This window comes from Lissotriton helveticus, chromosome 3_1, assembly GCF_964261635.1.
Source record: "Lissotriton helveticus chromosome 3_1, aLisHel1.1, whole genome shotgun sequence".
Lineage (NCBI taxonomy): Eukaryota > Metazoa > Chordata > Amphibia > Caudata > Salamandridae > Lissotriton > Lissotriton helveticus.
The window spans coordinates 1,689,092,454-1,689,110,387 of NC_136061.1; the positions used below are offsets into that span (position 1 = coordinate 1,689,092,454).

Genomic DNA, 17,934 nt, shown 5'->3' on the forward strand with positions numbered 1-17,934 from the left:
GATATCTGATCTGTGCCACCCCAGGCTATTTGCAATTAAACATATAGTTGTGTGATCCAGTCCAATCCAGTTTCTTGGTTAATGGTCCCAAGCAGGTGTAATCATAGGACATGGGAAAGTTAAGTTCTTGATATTCCAATTCAGATTCCCATATCTTACAAAGTGGTCCACCCTCAATTCCATTTTATAAATAGTTTTAACCACTTGAAGCCATTCAAAACCGTGTGGTGGTGCATAATCCATCTATCTCTTACAAATCTCTCTTCTAGTAAGGAGAATAAGATAAAAAAGTAAGTCCTGCGTGTTTGCCGATAGAGGAAAAGTCGGCTGATCTTCCAACCCTAACAGAATTAGTGTTAGGCCCATTTTTATACTGGTCTGCAGAATTTCATTAGTTACTTTTCTGACCATCTGCTAATACTCCTGTAGCTTGGAGCATTCAAAAAACATGTGCCTATCATCCACACTTAACATACCATATCTATGGCATCTAGGGGCTGCAGTAGTTACAAATGTTGCTAATTTCTGGGGGGGTCCAATAGAACCGATTAACTGCGAAGAAATGTTTTCTCTTCAGGTTTGCTGGTGTAACCATCTTATAAAGTAGTTTAAGTGAACATTGCCACATTTTCTGCGGCTCCGTCATCTGAATTACGCCGTCCCAAATCTCATATGGTGCTTTTAACGTCTTATCTTTTGCGAACACCAACGTCCAGTACAAATCACTGACTTCCTTACTCCTGGGGGCCTTATTCTGCAGTTTCTTTTCAAAATCCCAGACTCTGCGGCTCTCCCTTCTGTTGGCTTTTGCCCAAGATAGCTCCTGTAAGTATTTGAACCTTGAGAAGGAACCGCCTGTCTTTACCATCAAGATTTCCCATGGCACCACCTCCTTCATCACCAGGAGATCCCCCCACAATTCAATTCCCACCCTCCTTAACGGGATGCTTAGCTGGTCTTGTAAGCATTCTGGCATGCCTGGTGAGTCCCATATTGGTGCCCAATCCGAAAAGTAGCCTATTCCGAGTATTTTCCTTCTGCCTACCCATAGGGTAAGTGCCGCCTTACGTGTCTTTAGTCTGACTTTTTAAAAAGATTTCCATGCCCCAAATTTATAAAGAAACCCCTTTGAACCCTGCTCCTTAACCATTTCCTCCAATAGCCCACCCCAGTCCAAGGGCTCTGGTTTGCCTAAAAATATTCTACAGTTTTTAAACTGGAAGGCCATACAATATAATCTGAAGTCTGGGAATGCCAGACCACCTTTTCCCAGTTTACGCCTTAATTTTTTCCAGGACAACCTTACTCCTCTAGCTGCCCAAACAAAGCTACCCAATTTCCCCTGTAGTTTGTCTATCATGCCTTTGGGTAACGTAAGAGGGATACAATTAAAAAGGTATGTCAACTTGGGTAATAACACCATTTTGATTACATTTACTCTTCCATATAATGAGAGGGGTAAATTCTTCCATCTGACAAGTTTTTTTTGATTTCCTTCACTACTCTTTCTATATTGTTGCTGAGGAATTTCCTCGAATGAATTGATAATATCTATTCCAAGATACCTGATCTCTCTCTGTACCCTACCATTCCAGTCTGGGATGTTCGAACATAGAATCCCGTTTTTTTTGTTATTTACCAAATATCCATAGAATGTCCCCGAACTCTTTGGCTAATCGTTTCACCCTAGGAATCGGTGAAGCGGGGTCTTCTGTGTAGATGATAAGATTGTCCGCATATAACGTGATTTTCTTATTATATGCACCTGCACAAAAAGCCGTAATCTGTTCATCCTGATGAAGCATCGGGGCCAATACTTTGATATACATATCAAACAGTAGTGGTGAGATAGGTCACTCCTGTTGCGTCCCTCTAGAAGTCGGGAAGCTCTGAGTAAGGGCGCCATTAAGAAGGATTTTAGCCGTTGTACGATGATATAAGGCTTTTAATGTTGTTACAAAACGTGGCCCAAACCCCATGACCACCATATTTCCCAGATATAATTTCAATACACACAATCAAAAGCCTTGGCGGCATCCAACGTAATTATTGCCAGGGGGACTGACCTTGATGTTGCCAGGTCAATACTACCTATTAGCTGCTGGGTCAATTCATGAATTTGCCTACCAGGGATAAATCCCTTCTGATCCACATGGATAAGCTGAGGGGCTACTTTAGACAGCCTGCCCTCTAAAATGCTAACAAAGATTTTATAGTCTGCTTTTAGCAGGGATATCGGTCGATACGACTCGGCTTTCCCGGATCCTTTGCTGGTTTTAAAATCAAAACTATGGAGGCCTTTCTCCATGATTCCGGAAAGTGTGTCTCTCCCCCCTATATACCATGTTAAACACGTTTTCCCAGACAGGGAGGATTTCCATTACTTGAATTTTGTATACTTCTTGAGGGGATAATATCTAGACCAGCAGCCTTCCCATTCTTAGCTCTTTTTATTGCCCCCCTAATTTCCTCCTGAGTGATTACAGCTTCCATCTTCTTTTCCCCTTCACCATTCAATGCAAGGAGACCAAGTGTCTTAAGCCAACTTTTAAGCTTTTGGAGCTCAGGGGTAACATCTTCCTTATAAAGCTGCTCAAAAAGTTCTACTACATGGTTCTGCATGTGTTCCCAATTATCAAACACCTCCCCTGATGACCCCCACAACTCCTTTATCTCATTTCTAGTTCTTTCTACCCTGGACTTCCATGCAACTCCCTAACATTTGCAACCTGCCACCTTGCCTTACACTTTAGATCCAAATTGATCTTATATTTTAATTGGGCCTCTTCCAGCCTTCTTACCATCCCCTCCCTTTCTTCTCCTATATGTATAGAATGCAAGGCTTTTTCAAAATGTCAAACTTTACTTTCAGTCTTTACTAATTCTGTCCTTTCTTCTCCACTTTTAGTGCAGCCAAGGTTTTTAAGACCCCCGTATATATGCCTTAAAGGTGTCCCAAACTATTTTGGGGGAGGCAGTGTCTTTGGTATGTATGAAATATTCTAAAGCAGCCTATTTCAAGACGATCACCACCCCCTCATCTAGGAGAAGGGTGCGCTTTATTGTCCATCTCTTGCAGGGCTGTGGTCCTGGGGCCTGTACCGTCATAATAACTGCAGAATGGTCCGATATGTGGGCTGGAAGATATTATTGGACACAAGACACATATCAACCAAGAAATAATCTAATCTTGAAAAATGATGATATTTTTTACTATTAAATGAACATCCTCTCACCTTCCCTCTCAGATGTCTCCAAACGTTTACCAGTCCTAAATCCTGCATCAAACTTTTCATGGCATATCTCATTCTGGGAATTGGAGCACTATCCCTTTGTGTAGATCAATCTATTACATGGTCCAAAAATACATTAAAATCCCCGCCCACAATCACAGGAGCGGAATTGTGTAACAATCTTAGTTCTTATTCAATATTGTGCTGCAGGTCATTAGGTCCATAAAAACAAGTGCATATAAAATCGCTACCTGTCCACTTTAGACGAGCTAAGACCCGTCTACCAGAGCTACTTGAGGACCTGAGCTCGATCCCACTGCCTCGTCTTATTAAGATTGCAACACCCTTGCAACATTGTGCTTGGGTAGAGGCTGTGGAGTTCTGGACGAAACCACACCTACCAAACAGATCCTTACTTTCACTTGCTAACAGGTGTGTTTCCTGTAGGATCATAATTTGAGCCTGAATATCTTCCAGATATTTCAGCACTACCCTCTGTATAGGCTTTGAATTAAGACTATTCACAGTCCATCTGAGTATATCAATACTAGGGATTCTAGCCTTATTGCTTCCTCTCTAATTCACCCTCCTTCACTCATAACTTATACAGACTCTCACATGGTTCTGAGAACTTTTTTAGATTTTTTAAACCCACTGCTCCCCACTCATGCCCATTCTCCCCCCACCTTCTCCCCCTCCCCCCTGGCCAATCCTGACGAACCCTCCCTATCTTTTTAGGCATGACAATGCCTAGTGGACGCACCATCAGGGAATATAAACCGATTCTGGATATATAATAGATCTGGGAGAGCTAACTATCCTATTACTCCATGTCGGTCACTTAGCGTTATCTCTCAATTTTTTTTGTCATATCGATTAATGACTCGACTTCTTCTTTTGCACGATAATTATACATTTGGTTGTCCCATATAATACGTAGCATTGCGGGGAATTTTAATTGAACTTTAGCTCCCAGCTTCCTTAGCTCCTCCATCGTATTTCCTAGCTCCCATTGCCTCCATTCTGTAGATTTACATAAGTCATACCTGACTAGCAATGAGTAGCCATCCACTAAGTATGGACCGTTTTCTAGGGCACTGATGAGAATCTCCTCTTCGATGGTTATAGGAGAGGAAATTTACAAGAATCATCCTGGGTTTGACCCTTTGGGGGTTGCAATGGACGGGCTCTCTATGTGCTCTTTGAATTTCATACTCAAGGTTACCCCCTTCCTTGTCTTTTAAGACCGTGTTCCTTAGTAACGTTGAAAGCCTTCATATCCGACCCCTCCTCAGCCTCCGGAGTGTTAAAAAATCTCAGATTATTCCTTCGAGAATGGTTTCCCAATCTCTCAAGATCTACTTTTAAGGATGTTGTCTACTTAGAGAGATCAGATGTGTTCTTTGACACATCATGCTTTACCATGACCACCTCTTCCTCTAACTTCTTTGTACGAAGTGTAACTGTGTCTAGTTTTTGGGTTAACTCCAAGCAGGAGGCTTGTATCCCTACCTGGTTTGCTTCTGAAACTTCGAAGCGTTGCTTGAATTCGCTTTTCAAACCAAGTAAAACACTCACCAGCGAATCTTCTGAGCCTCACAGAGTCATTTCAGGATTTACCACATCCATACTGCTCTGACCATAGCCAGTCCCAGTTGATTCAACTTGTTGAACTTGTTCAGCTTCTTCGGCTTGTTCAGGGACTCCTGGACCATCTATTAGTGCCAACGTAGCAGACCTGTTACTGACAAGAATTACAGGAGCGTCTTCTTGAGATGCCATAGAATTACAGCAAAACTGATTCTGATTCTGTTTGGGGGATCCGTCACCATGGTTGGTGCCTTTATTTATAGTTGTTTCAATTCCCTCACCATTCGATCGAGTGCTGAGGTTATCTGCTCTCAGGTTTAGGTCTGCACCACCATCTTTCTGCATACTTGGTAGTATGTGAAAAAATGATTTTAATGAGGGAGTGATTTTAAATTTATAGGGTGGATTTGTCATCTTTTATCCCCACTACCCTCTCCTGGAAGTTAACCAGCCCCCCTATGCTGAAGACTCGCTCGACCTTGCCAACCACGCCTTCCCTTAACAGTAATTTTGGCTCCTTGTGCTGGCGCTAGAGGTGGTTCTGACGAGATAGGAAAATAATTTGTCTTACCTCCCCTAATATTCCTGGTCCTTAAAGTATACCTGGAGGGTTTGTCTCCAGCCTCAGCTTCTGTGGCAGTACCTGTCTCCATATGCAAGGGAAACCTCGCTCTCTTACTGAACTCTCCCCACCTCTGTACTCCTGGTACGTTGATCCGACCCCCAGCCATTTCCTCGGCTTCCACAGGGAGCTGCTGGCTGGCATGACTTGTTCTGCCTTAGCCCCAGTTCTTACGCCGGCCTCCCAGGAACGCCGGAGCTCTGACGCCTCCTCCTTCCATTGCGTCCCTGGGGGTCTGCAATCAACTACTCGGCCCCCAGAAGACCCGCCTGTCCCCCCGAGGGGTCCGTATCTCTGGCATCCCGTTAGTGCAGTACAGTATGGTACACTATCCCGATTTGTGGCTCTCCTCACAGTTCTCCTCACATAATGAGCGTTACTTTCTCCTGACGTTGTCTGTGGCCATGACCGCCTAGCTAATGGCCGCCATGTTCCCCCCCATTTACTCATGACAGACTTTTCTGATCACAGTGATCTTTAGTATTGGTTGTCCAAAGATAAGTGATACCTGGACTCAATAACTGAACTGCAGCCTTTTTATTGTTTACCAGCCATGCATCAATTCATATGGCACAAGATAAAGAATGAAAAATGGGTAGGAAAGAAACATCTGCATTGTTGTAAATAGGCCCTGTGCACAGGACACTAAACCTCGGAATAGTAATTATTTGTACAACTCTGAATTTGGGGTTTTCCATATCATCATCTGATTCAGAGAGCATTTACCAAAATGTGGCCTTGCTTGCACATTGGCTTCTATTTGAAGGCAGAACATGGAGAGAAATTCAATTGATATTAACAAATACTGTACAATTTCGTTTTCTCCCACTTTTCCCGATAGAAAACAGTACCCTATTTATTTATGTGCCTGACCCTGCCGCCTGTAATAGGGCAGACCCCATGATTTAACATAGAGACATCAAATTTGCACCTAAAAAACAAATGACTTATTTTGCTAATGTCTGTAGCTGCGTTACTTGAACTCAGACTCCACTGCCACTCAGAGAAAACATACTAATCCCAAACATTTTACAATTTATTTCATTTTTTTTAACTTGGGAGTGCTGAGTGGTGTACCATTCTTGGATCCTGAATGTCCTAAAAAAACATGTCAAAGTTTGACTTAAATACACATTTTTGTCATATTTCTGATTAGGGGCAGTTCTGGAATTTGTGGGGAACTGCAACGTTGGGATAGAAAACTCCTCTGTGTGGTAAAGATGTGTACCCCTGCCCTGATTGCCCAATTGTTCTGTTGCCTGAATCCCAAATGCAGATTTTCTTGTCATAGGCGAACACTGATCATGCATGTGCACCATAACATAGTTCTGTCTTACAGATTGCAGCTTTGTTGAACTGGGAGTGGCAACCAAAGCTCTACAATCATTGGGAGGGAAGGCTACCAACTTCACGAGGAGTGGCAGCATACTGTGTAGTGATTAGTAGTAGTGTCACTGCAGTGGAGCTGAAAAGGCTCACTCAGCTGTTTAACAGTTCTGCTACTGTGTGCTTATTTCAACATTGGCCTATGTCAGGTAAGATGTGGAGTGCTGCGCAGTGAAGGAGTAGTGACTCTGCGTTATTTGTATGTATGCCTACAGTACAAGAATGAAGCAGTACAGTGCAGTGCATGTGTAGTTAGCACATGTGGTGGGTGTATATTTGCCTGAAAGAAATACATTAGATGAGAGATGCAGAGCTGTGCAGTGCATGCCCAGAGAAAGCATGTGCTGGGTGTACATGTGCCTATGTGAAGCACAATACACAAAAGGTGAAGTGTTGTGAGGGTGTACATAGTGAGTGTGTGTTCTGGCAGTGTGTGTGTTTGTAAATAACATACCCTGGTTAAAGATAGAAAAGCTTCAGTACTGAACAGTACGTGCAGATTGAGTGTTAGTACTGAATTCATATGCACATGTATGGGTACAATGCATAATGGTAGCAGTGCTGCACCCACAGTGTGCTGAAATGGTACATTGTATGGAGGACCCTTGGTTCATTTTGGGAAGGCCAGGCCTGCCTGATGAAGACATGAGGAGGAGTGGAAATCCCCCAGAATGAATTGCTTATTGTTGCATTCCTGTGAGCTGGGTGTTGGACACACTGGGAGGAAAAGGAGGAGACTCCCTTTGGATTTCGAAAGACAGCTCTTTGATTCAGTGATATATCACGGAAGGAAACTGGACACATTTCAGGAAGGGAGATGGGGCTCATAAGGGAATCGTAAAGCATAGGGTTGGGGGTCTGGAATGAACCTTTTGATATACCTACATCTGTGGCTGACAAACAGGTGTGAACTCTGGTCATTCCCAAGAATTGAGCTTTGGACAATCAGCCTAGGAGTCGTTCCTGGTGTGTCAGACATCTTTCATGAAGAGAAATGAAGAGGAGAAGTGTCCACTTCAAAGGAAGCAGAACCTCAACATAAAACGTCAAAAACCCAGACCCTGAATCACAAACGACTTTAAAAAGTGGAGGTTGAGTCCCCAAAAATGTGTCATCGGCCAAGCAGCAATCAGGCAGTGCGAGATGGGTACGCTCTGAAAGACTTCTCCCTGTGACTAGGACTGGGGTTCAAGGCCTGCAAGCCTCTCTTCTATTTGAGGGAAAGCAAGGCACGTTGCCCTGCAGTCTGAAGCACCAGTACCTGCCTGCTTATGAAGAACATTTTGAAGAAAATGTTGCCCTGTGAGAAAGAGGAGAGAGTGGGCAAGGTCCAAATGAGAGCCTTAGCATGAGGTCTCCCTGTTCAAGGTGTGAGGGTTCGCCGGAGCATCCATTGGGCCATAGCCCATGTGTAAGACAGTGTTCAGCAATCTTCTTATGCTAAGAGAGGGCTGCCATTGACTGAGCCAAGTCTTGAGCACTATGCGGAGGGCACCCAGCCTACACAGCCTTTTTCCAATGAACCAGTACGACAGAGGGGGCCACCAGTAAAGAAGTTATGTGACCAGCATGCCAGGACTTATGAATGCCTGAGTGGTGAACCAGTATGCCAGGAGGGATGCCATTATGTGGGTGATTGCACCAGAAGCAACCCCATGAGCCAGCAGGGGCTGTCCGGACTGAATCATCAAAGGCTTCAGGCCGTTGCCCAGGACTGAAGTCAAACTTGGACTGTTGGGTCTAGCCGCACTGAAGGATCTGCCGTGACTGACCCCCTGGACCAGGAGGACGCCGAGGAGGATGATGCACCCTCGTGGAACTCCAGTCAGGAGCTAAAGGACTGAATTCCCCCTGTAGTATGGTTTATGGGCCTCCTTTTGCGCGCATGTTAAGTTAGCTTGACTTATTAGAAGGTTAAACAGAATTTTACCTTTGCTGCTTTTTCCACACGACACTGATTAGCTGTTTTTGCAACGCTAGCTTTCACGAAGGTCTATACATGAGAAAGGGTTTGTTTTTCGAAATCACTAGAAATACATCATGCCCCCAGTCTGTACAGTGAGTGCTGAGTCGTCAAGGTTATCATAACATGGATGTATGACGTTACAACGCAGGCTATTACAACGCTTGCCTTTACAACACGGTTTTTACATCGCATACCATTACAACGCATAGCGCTTTTGGGTGTTGGATAGTGAATAGTTTAATTTACTATTCCAACTCCAGTCCCCGTGGACACTAGGGAAGGTTATTGGATAGTAAATTAACCTATTCCCTATCCTAGAGCGCCCCCCAGCGCAATGCGTTGTAATAGTTTACGTTGTAATGACCGCGTTGTAATGGTAGTGCGTTGTAAAAGTTTCGTTGTAAGTGATGTTTACCCATAACATGTGAGCCTGTTTATCGGTGTGTCCGTTTAACACATTCGAGGCACAACATTTTGGTAGCTGCAAGCCGAGTAGGATTCTGGCGCCTTTATCATAGCACATTTCCCATAATTTCACTCACTTGGAAGATTCCAGGGATGCAAAGAGACTAGCCGATCCAAATGTAATTTACACTTACTGAGCGGACAGGTAATGGGGTCCCCCAAAACAAGCTCAAGAGACCTTCTATAGTTTTGTAATACATAGATCCTATATAGGGAGGGTGTTTAAACTAGGTGCTTTTATCACCTGTTTGCACTATCATTATAATATGATTCCTACTTTTGTATATTATGGAGTTGTAACCATGCTGACCATATTATTTTTAATCATATGTCTGCTTATATTGGCTAAGATACTGCGCATGAGATCACGTCGTTAAAATACATATTTTAACCTTACCCTGTCTCTTATTTAGTCCTGTTGTGGACTGGTATGAGAGTATAACAAAAGAGTGTTCTCACTTCCCATCATTCCTGAGATGGTCCTAAGTCGCATGTTCTAGGTTGTCTAATCATAGGTTACTTTGCTATAGGATGAAGAGCTAATGTGACACTGATGCTAGCTGGTTGGGGGTTTCTAGGTACTGAGGTGAGTTTCTGGTACACCACAATTCACTAATGTCCTAGGTCTCTGTGCACAGTTCTGTGTATGAGCAGAAATCCTTGCAACACCCCCGCCAGGGAGAACTTAACTTACTGCATTGCCGTGATTTGGAATCGGCTTGGATCGCTATGGAGAGCAGCCCTGCTACTTTGGAGAGTGAGCCTACACCCACCTGACACTGCCACGTGTACCATGAGCAGCCTGACTTCTCTGAGCAGGATTTGATCTCGAGAGTGCCACACTGAGGGCACCCGCTGTACTACTAAATGCTTTCATTCTGCAGGAGTGGGTAAGACTTGAACTAGAGTCTTTGGAATCCTGGGGGATTTACTGCTGAAGATGCTGTGGTACCATAGACAATTATGACTAAAGCCCGAAGAGTCAACGGTAGCTCTTGTGTATGGCCTAATAGTGTGCATTCCCTTGCTGCATCCACCACTGAATGGGCAATAAGCCCAACCGTTTCATGAAGGAGAGTGGGCAGGGATTCACCTGACAACTGCTAGAGCTCCAATTTTAAAGGGGAATTGTGTGCTGTATTTGAATGGTACATTTCTTTGCATATGTAGAGTTAGAAATACAATTCAAATGTTTCCTATAAAAGCAAGTATTTGGCTGGAAATCGGTTCATTGTTTGTACCGATGTGAGTTGTGTTCACTGGACTGTATGTGACTCCCCCCCAAGGGAGCCCTGACTGCTCAACCACAGCTACCACTGAGAGTTAAGGGCAGAAGGGGTACTTGGACAAGTCTACCACGATTCACACTAGGTCATGCCCAGTGACATCAGGAGTAAAATGCCTCAACCACCATGGTTGGGCCCAGTAACCCTTGAATGCCCCAGGGCCCTCTAAAGGAGGTTCTGACAAGAAAATTAATTCCACCCAACATTCCTACATTTCTCTCAATAAAAGCAGTACCTTACTTCTGTGGTTGGGCCTGTCACATCTAACAGGAACCAGTCACTACTAAGACCATCTGCAGTCAGTGTTGTGTCAATGATGTCTTCACATAGTTACAGTTTTGGTCTGGCTCAGTGGCGTGCCTTAGGTCCACCTACAAATGGGAGACTAGATTCCTTTGGAAGAAGTGTGGGAATGCAGGGTTGGAATTCTGACATTTCCTGGGTGTATCCTAGTTTTCTATCATATAAAGGTAGGAGATTGGAATTTACCCCTCTCTACATGCCCATCTGTCTTCCCACCTTGAAAGTAGCTTGCGTGCCAGCTAGAGATGTGATTTGGGAAATGAGCAGTCCCATATTGCTCAGTTACATTAAATTGTTTCTGGTGCCATCTCACCCCCTCACTGGCCTGATGAAAATTCTGGCTACAGAGAGCCTGGGGGACAAAAGGCTTCCCTTCCCCAGGTCCCCATTTGCACTTAACTATGAATGGAATGTTCTCACCCTGGACCCTTTCAATTATGATTATTATTATTATTATTATTATTGATGTTTTGTTGAGTGAGCAGCTACCCACAATAAAAAAGAGTAATAGGATAATTTATTCAAACAACTAGGTTTTCAGTTGTTTCCATAAAATGGAGAGATACTGACGGGATCTCAGTGACTGTGGCATTGCGTTCCATAGTTTGGGCCGTAGGTAGCAGAACACATGACCACCTTGGCAAGATCTTCTTACTCTAGGAACTGAGGAAAGGTTGGAATTGTTAGGTCGTAGAGAATGAAGGTGATACCAGATGTCTAGAATATTGCTAGCCTGATTGGAGTTTTTGCATGTAACATGGGGCCTTATTCATGAGGTTTTAACGTAGGCCAGAGTAGCAAGTTGTCTTGCTGCGCTGCCCTACATCAAAACAAAAGGGCAGGAATGCGCCATATCTATGAGAAACAGTGCATTCCTGTCCTTTCCCGTTGCACTGGCACACAATTGGCTGCCATAAGCCAATCCAGGCATCCTTGCACCATAGTGCAAGGGTGCCTCTGTTGCCGCTGGTTGATTTTGAGCAGAAACGGTCTCCTTTCCTGCACCAAATATATCAATACAGGTGATTTGCTCTTTCTATGTGTGCTGAATGTGACATACGCTGTGCAACGTGTGCTGAAGTGATGCTCCTGTGCTACAAGGAGCCTCATAAAGGAGGTCTATAATGTTTTGAAATGAACAATTCTTTCCACAGACAGCAAGTGGAGTTCATGCAAAAGTTTAGCTTTAGAGGTGAATTTTGGTGGCTTTAGAAGCAGCTTTGCAACCACATTTTGTATTAGCCGTTGTTGCTTGAATGCACCCTTCATAACACAAAGATACAGGATGTTGCCATAGTCCTAACAAGAGAAGATCAATGCCTGTATTGCTGTTCAATGTGTTGTGGACCGGAGACAGTCAAGAATCTTTCTCAGCCATCTAAGCATTCCAAAGCAGGAGGACGCTTTTCAGAAGTGGCCTGACCATGGCTTGCTTCCATGCTTTGGGCACATACCTTTCTCTTAGAGGGGAGTTCAGATACAGTGCTAGATGTTCCAGCATGTGTGGGTCCAGCTTACTCAGAAACATGGGAGGTATTGGGTCCAGGAGGGAGCCTGATGTTATGTTATTTAAGAGTTCTATGAAAATCTCTATATCCAGAGGTGCAACTTTACTCAGCACATCTGGGAATGGGGGGAGACTCAAGGGGTGTTCTCCCTTAGCCAGTCCCTTATGGTGTCCTGGTGGGTTCCAGGTTGTGCTTTCTCTGAATTGCATGCACAAATCCCTAGGCAAGTAATTGTTTACTTAGCATTGTGTTAAGATTACATGACAGATTAGAAACAGAATAATTCATACCAGACATACCTCTCATCTAAACAGACTTTCTATAGTCAAACAATAAACTATACGACTTCAATGTGCAAATATAGTATGGTACTATTTGATCATTTGGATACAAATCTTACAATAATAAAGGTATTTTTCTAATAAAATCACATCTAGTGGTTGACAGAAATTGTTATTTCATCCGTTCTTCATCAATGATCGAAGCCAATACATTGTCTTTCGACCGTATATTATATTCTATTATCCATTGTATTAACGGATTAAAAAACTATTTCTTTCAACCACTAGATGTGATTCTATTTAAAAAACGCCTCTATTATTGTAAGATTTGTATCTAAGTTATCAAATAGTACCATACTATATTTGTACATTAAAGTCATATAGTTTATGCTTTGACTATGGTATGTCCATTTAGATGAGAGGTATGCCTTACAACTAGTAAATGCTCTTTGTTTACTTTTGTGAATCGGTCCCTATATTTATACATTGAAGTCGTATAGTTTATGATTTGACTACGGTGTGTTTGTTTAGATGAGAGGTATGTATGTTATGAATTATTCTGCTTTCAACCCGTCATGTAATCTTACAGACATTTTATATCATTGATTTTAGAGATATTTTTAAAAATTATATTTTATTTTTGCTTCCATGTGTATGCCTGGCCTTCTTTATAAACTGAATTAGCATTTGTTCAACACAATGCTAAGTAAACAATTAGTTCCCAAGGGATTTGTACATCAAATTGTGTTTCCCCTGTCCTGGGAACTGTTAGCAGTAGCAGGGGTCCCTGATAAACACATCTGATTTATCTTAAGCCATCCAGAGAGCTATATGGGATAGTGGTGGGAAAAGAGGTATCGAAGTATTCACTACATTGTCCTCCTTACTATGTTATCTCAAGAGTCAGCCGAAGTCATGAAGCCACTTTTTTAATGAAAGAACAGGCCAGGTTGTTGCTTTGGAGTTGTGTGAGAAAGAGTAGCGGGATATCTTGGTGGGGTCTGACAGGCTTTTTACCACCTAACAAGGTTTTCAGGCTGTTTTGATATTAATGATTTTGTGTAAGAAAAAAAAGCTCTGGAGGTTCGTCAATTATTGTTATAGCTCTTCAGCGTTTATTTATAATGATTTCTTCACTTTCAACATAGAATCTCTGCCAAATTTAATCTAGGTGTTTGCACTTTCTTTTGTCATCGCTAAGCCATGGTGGTGGGGGAAATGTTCTGTGATGTGTGATTTGGGTCAAATGTAATACAGCATCAGTTGATGCTCAGAGCCAGTTGTCATTTGTGGGTGAGTCTGTCTCCACTGCATGACTCATGATTGGGCCACTTGTGTTTAGCCTGATGTTCAAGGCTAACATATCAATTGTGGACCTTTTCCTCAATGTTGAGGATTTGACATTGTTTGGTTGCTTTATGTGAATGGGAAATCGAAGGAAAATGGTACTACCAGGTGGTCTAACCACACCAAGGAAAATTGGTGAGTTAGTGTGAATGCCCCGCGAATTTGAAAACAAGGGCCTGAGAAAATGTCCTGCTCTATCTTTGGCCACATCATTAATGAGCTTAATCTCTATTGCTTCAAGATCCTCTAAAATTGTTGTGGCTGTACAACATTTTTTACAATCAAAGTGAATGTTGAGGTCACCTACTACAATGTAATAATTTGTGCTAGTGAAGTTCATGATCACCCCCCCCCCCTTCCAGAGTGCCCTTCCTGAGCTGATCTGGGTCACATATCACACATCGAGGTCGTCCTGCCAAAAGACCTAGGCAGTTGTTTCTGCTCTGGGAGTAATTATCACTCTTCAATAAGGTGAAGCACTGACAAGTCTAATCACTGCAGGAACAGTCCAACAAGAAATTCTTGTGTATACTACATTTAAATACAAGTCAACCTACTTTTTGGCTTACAAGACCGACTTAGGCATGCCTTACTTAACATTTAAAAGTGGGGTCACTTTCGGCCAAAAAGGTGTTGTTTGGGCAGTTTTGCCTTAAGGTTTAGAAGCTGCAGCTGTCATGCTAAGCATGGTGGCCTAAAGCCAACCTAGTGGTTGACACCGTAGGCGCTGCAGTGCAATGGTGATTTTTCACTTTCCATGCAATTGGCATAATTCCCTGCACTACATGTTCTGCAGTTATCGGAAAGTTGAATGCAAACTGGGGGTTAGCCAGTTTTACCCTGTTATTAGGGGACGAAGCACACGCACTGAGGACTGAACAGTCCACAATCCAGCACTAATAGTCAGCAAGTCTGGAGGATGATCATGCAAAAAGCGCAATTTTCTCACAGTATATAAATGCATTTTTAATGCAGAGAAATAAAGATTTAGGGAAAAGTGGCAGACTTTGAAATGTTGCTATAGTGTGTGCTCTTAAATATTATTTCAAAGGATTTAGCTCTTTGAAAGATATAACTAGAAAAATTATATTTTAAAATTAACAATCCTTCACCTGTTCTAAACAATTTCTGTGTATATGGGGAAACTAAAAGGCTTACTGGCTAAAGCACTCTGTTTTAACTGGCATTTCATTATAAAATATTCAGTTATTAAGCTAAGATTTCCAGGGCCTCTTAGTCCATAAAATATGGCACATTAAAGTGGGGAAAGTATATTTCTGTGTTATCAAGCTTCAGTTTTGTTTTTACAGAATGAAGAGTTACCTTTCAAACTCACTTTAGACTTTCCGAGTGTTTCCCTAAGGAGTGACTCATTTTAAGAATACTGATTCGTTAAAATGGTGTGCAAAGTTGTAAATCTTTATCTTATGAAGTGTTTTGTTTTTTGCAAGAACGACATGTTTTAACTTCATTCAGATTGGCAAATTAAAAAAAATAGTAAGAAGATTTAAACTAAAAGTTGCTTGTGGGAAATACATTCTGCAAAAAGTCAACATCAATGGAATGCAAACTTGCAAAAATGTTTTTGTGAACTAATTCTCTGAAAGAACATTATATTGGTTAGAAGACATGGAAAGTTAGAATAATCTGACCAATGCAGCATACTTTTTTTGTAAACAGTTTTCGCCCAATTTCACAAGAACATTTGAAACCTTCTCTCAATCATAGACAGCAAATACAATAAAAGTACAGAATTAAACAAAATAACATTGAAAACACTTTTCAAATTTAGATTTTTCACACAGACGAGCAATACATTATAAATAACCAGTTTAAAGTAGCAACATTGTTTTTTAAGTTATCTGTTTCTTTAAATGTTAAAACCAATTTTAGAATATATATTAATCTAGAATTTTTAGCAGTCTATCTCGAAAATATGAATTAAGATTACATAGTGGTTGAGCAACTCAAAAACTAACATTAATTATGATTTAGTTTTAGCAGAGGTGCCGAAAACAAGCTGTGCTGCATGACTCTTCCATTTAAATAGACAGCAACAACCCTATTTACAATATATTCTTTTCAATGAAGTAAACGACAAAGCACAAAGCACAAATCACAACTGAGCCCGATTAAACACCAATTGCGGAATGCATGTAAATGTGCATGATTCGAAGCAAGGCTCAATGAAATGTAGCCTGAAATGATACCCGATAATGTGCAGCGTTAAGTGGAAGGTTAAACCTACTTGCAGTTCGGTTCATTAAACGCAGTTAAAGTGCAAATTCCCTCATTCTGACAGTAGTAATCACAAGGGTTCACTTTCTGGTCACAGCGCTGACTTTTATACCCAACAGAGCATCTGCAGAATTTTAGTAAAATACAACTAAAATAAATACTCTGCCTTTTGCTTGAACATTTTTTTAAAACTCTTTACACACATAACTGGTAACATGATAAATTAAAAAAATGGGAGGGGCTCTTGTCACTAGCAGCAAAACATCAATAATTTGGATATCAACACACAATCAAAATCATGTATTGCAGACTCTGTTTTACAGTACTCAATCAGCAGAAACAATTGCAAATCACTTTCGAACAGTAATAACGAATATCTAATAATTAAAAGGATGTGCTACAGTAACACTATGATAATGTGTACAAACAATGCATTCTGACACCCGTCCTCCTCTCAAAATGGGGGCACAAACTCAAAGAGGAGATTTAGGGATAAAACAATTAAAAAACATTCTCTAATAGAGTACTGTGTCCATTTTAGGTTAAAAGGGACGTATAATTTACCAGCTAGCATCCTGATACTAAATTTATAATATTGGAATGTCATTTCATGGAGAGCAGGAGCTGGTGCAGACACCAGTCTAGCAATGGCAGATGAAAACCCTCATTTGTGGAGTTTCATGAATGACAAAAAATCTCATGAGCCAGTGTAGCAGCCAGTGATCCTCATTAAAGAATCTTAAAACTCGAATTTACAGTAAAAATGTATGCATTGAAGGGATTTATTTGCATAAGGAATTACTAAATCATGAAAAACTCTGCATTCCCATTGCATTGTTTCCCATCTGCATTTATTTCATATTTCCTACATATCATTGTATCCACCTAGCGATAATGTTTTTCTTTATAGCTATATATTAACAATCACTTGCAAATGATCATAATCATGCTTTCAACTATCGTGCTTTTCACAGAATAGCAGATCGCTCCACAAAAGATACTCACACACAGACAGGTATGTTTGTTTCTGGGTCCAGCTGACAAGTGCCTCCGTTATAACAGTAGCCATCACATAACTGACAGCTCGATGCAATCTTTCCATTAGAACAACTGTGATGATAAAGAAGAAGACAATGTCAATACAATCCTCAAAAATGTTATTATGAATTGTTAGAACTGGGTTCTCAATAGATGATAAAGATAATCTCACCAGGGCCAATGCGGAAGCTGAAGGAGAAAAATATTAATCAACCCATAGTTGCACAAAAATATTAACTGGATAAAACCTCCTCCATTACACAGGATCCATTCCTATGAGCAATATTGTCATATTCACCTCAAAAATTTCATTTAGTGCACATTTCTGGTACACGTTAGTATGCTCTAAACTACAGTCTAAGATTATCAGTCACGGATAATGTATGATGGGTAGATTCAGACCATTTTATGATAACACCGATCCTAGGTGTAAAGCATCCATTTATTGCAAAGGCAACTACACATTGCTGTACCAGATTGGCACAATGTCCTGGTATCATGCCATCATACCATATCCATTTGCAACATGCCCTTGGTGTTTCAGCTGGATTTTCATGCAAAAAAATCAGTGAGTTACTAACATAATCTTTTGTAATCTGATTTCACAACATGTGTCAAACTCTTACATTAATTAACACACTCTTCATAATGTGTGTCTTCAACTACGTAAC

The 17,934-nt window shown here is 41.5% G+C and overlaps 1 protein-coding gene across 1 annotated transcript in view; it reads right to left on the reverse strand.

Moving 5' to 3' along the window:
- Positions 1-17,934, reverse strand: part of LRP1B (LDL receptor related protein 1B) — a 3,812,342-nt gene that overhangs the window by 46,323 nt on the left and 3,748,085 nt on the right. Inside the window, exon 87 of the mRNA XM_078683424.1 lies at positions 17,231-17,335. Coding sequence (XP_078539550.1) covers positions 17,231-17,335 — 105 coding nt within the window. The remainder of the gene's footprint in view (positions 1-17,230; positions 17,336-17,934) is intronic.